At 44.1% G+C, this 2,120-nt stretch overlaps 1 protein-coding gene across 1 annotated transcript in view; it reads right to left on the bottom strand.

The window, feature by feature from the left end:
- LOC109464628 (hemicentin-2-like) overlaps positions 1–2,120 on the bottom strand; it is an 18,467-nt gene that overhangs the window by 4,766 nt on the left and 11,581 nt on the right. Inside the window, exons 8-9 of the mRNA XM_019761639.1 lie at positions 1,263–1,571; positions 36–183 (exon numbers count right to left, since the gene is read on the bottom strand). Of these exons, the coding sequence (XP_019617198.1) occupies positions 36–183; positions 1,263–1,571 (457 nt within the window). The remainder of the gene's footprint in view (positions 1–35; positions 184–1,262; positions 1,572–2,120) is intronic.

Genomic DNA, 2,120 nt, shown 5'->3' with positions numbered 1-2,120 from the left:
CCCCCCCAAAAAAACTGTGCAGGATGTAGGTGTACCTCATGAAGCCCTGGCTTTGAGAAGAATCAACCATTTTTCTCCAGGTGATTGTTGCTGCCGGGTTACCCTCGGCGAGACATGTCATATTCGCCGGACTCCCCTCCAACACATGCAGGGATGGCCGTGGGACCACCACCTCGGTTGGATCTGAAAGTTTACACTTCTTAACTTTGACGTCAATTCAAATTCATCTTTCTTCATTTACGTTAGATATAAGCTTACGAATCTGATTCTCAATGAAGCCTATCCAATGTCTACACATGACCTGTGCAAGAAAAGATCTTGGCAACAGACACGAGTCAGCTATTAAACAGATACCCTATGTGGCAGAGGCTGTTATTTCCATACATGATTGTTCAGCCATAGCCGAAGCTGTGGGGCTGCTATCATTTAGGATTTTACCATGGTCAAAATTGGCTGAAGGAGCCATTACAAACACGTCAATTGGTCATATGCGGTGGCATGTGTAACAAGATTGTACTTACAATGTACTGCTAATGTCGTTGAGGCTGCCAGAGCTGGAGTGAGGGTAGGGAAACCTTGATCCGCCACACATGTCATGTTGACACCGTTGTCCCATTTCGTGATCTTTGCCGAGATCCTTCGGCTCGTTACTTCACCGCTAGTCCCATCAGCGGCGTCGTGCTGTGTCTCTACGCGGCCTGTCCCATTATACCAGGTCAGCTCAGGCGGGGGATGGCCTCCTCTGGAGCTGCAGGACAGGAGCAGTTGTCCTCCGGCCAGGATGGCACTGTCACCACCGCTTATCATCGGAGGTCCGTCAGCTGGAACTGTAAACAACATTCAAAGATGTCGTAATTAGCAGGAAGATGTCATAAGTATAGGCATTGGACGCATGCGCGCACTTGCTTCCTATTTTTATTTTAAATACTGATGTGTAATTAAGCAAATTATATTAACTTCAATTACAACAAAAAGGGAAAATCTAGTATTAAGTGTTTCAAAAGTATAGTATACGTGTTTCAATAGATTGGAATCATTCTTCCGCTGACCAACACATTTTACACCGCGACCATTCATCAGGAAGCCGGTACAGCGGTACATGCAGTTCCCGTTCAGAGTCTTCATTCAGCCATTGAAGAATGATTGCGCTGCAAATCACAAGAGGGATGATTCTACTCTTAAGTGGTTCTAAGCGTTGCTAAAGTAAAGTAAAGTAAAGTAAATAGTAGATACATGTAAGTATGAAACTTGAATGTTCTCACCAACAACAGTGAGAGTTGCATCCACAGGATCAAGCCCCAGCGTACTGCAGCGATAGATGCCCTCGTCTTCACGTCTTGCACGTCGTATCTTCAGATGGAATTCGTATTTAGACGCATCACCGACAATTTCAAATCGTGGGTACTTAGGGTCAACTTTCCGATTATTTGCTATCAGACGAAAGTTTGGCGGCCCTACCCAGTTGATAACGTCACTTGCACCCAGGCCACTAAATGCACATTTCAAAATAACGGTCCCTCCTCTTAGAGTTGATGTCGACTGCGGTGGAATACTGTACTTGACTGCATCCACTGAAAGGAAAGAAATAGAGGAGACTTAGAGTGTGGCCTCAGTTTTTATCATTCTCTGTCAGCCACTCCCCGTAAGCTATTTGTCTGTGATTAAATGGCCCGTATTGCTGAATGTTATTGCGGTAACACCCAGTAACGTGATAACACCAGCCCGGATAAAGTGTGGCATGTTGTCGCAATAAAGATATCCCGGCTAAAGTACGTGTTTGAATACTATTTGCGATTAGACGCATTTGTACTTCAAGCGGAGGATTTTGGTCTAGCTATATATGGCGGTGTCGATGTTTAAGATTGTAGCCCAGATTCATTTGGCTTCTACAAGTGACCTTAAATAAGTACAGACATTTATATCAGCAGTGCAGCTTGATCAGATTCCTGCTTAAAAGTCATATATTAGGCAACTTTTAATAATGGACAAGCTAGAACGAACGTGCTGAGATTGCAAATATTCAACATATCAATTTGACATTGCACTGTATTTTGCCCTTCGGAATAATAATGCGACCAGCCTGAGGAAGGCAAACCACAATTTGAAATTGCAAGATAACG

The sequence above is a fragment of the Branchiostoma belcheri genome, unplaced genomic scaffold (assembly GCF_001625305.1).
Source record: "Branchiostoma belcheri isolate BF01 breed outbred unplaced genomic scaffold, Haploidv18h27 scaffold14, whole genome shotgun sequence".
Taxonomy (NCBI): domain Eukaryota; kingdom Metazoa; phylum Chordata; class Leptocardii; order Amphioxiformes; family Branchiostomatidae; genus Branchiostoma; species Branchiostoma belcheri.
Note: the sequence above shows the minus strand (reverse complement) of the source record. Positions and strands in the feature narration are given on the sequence as shown.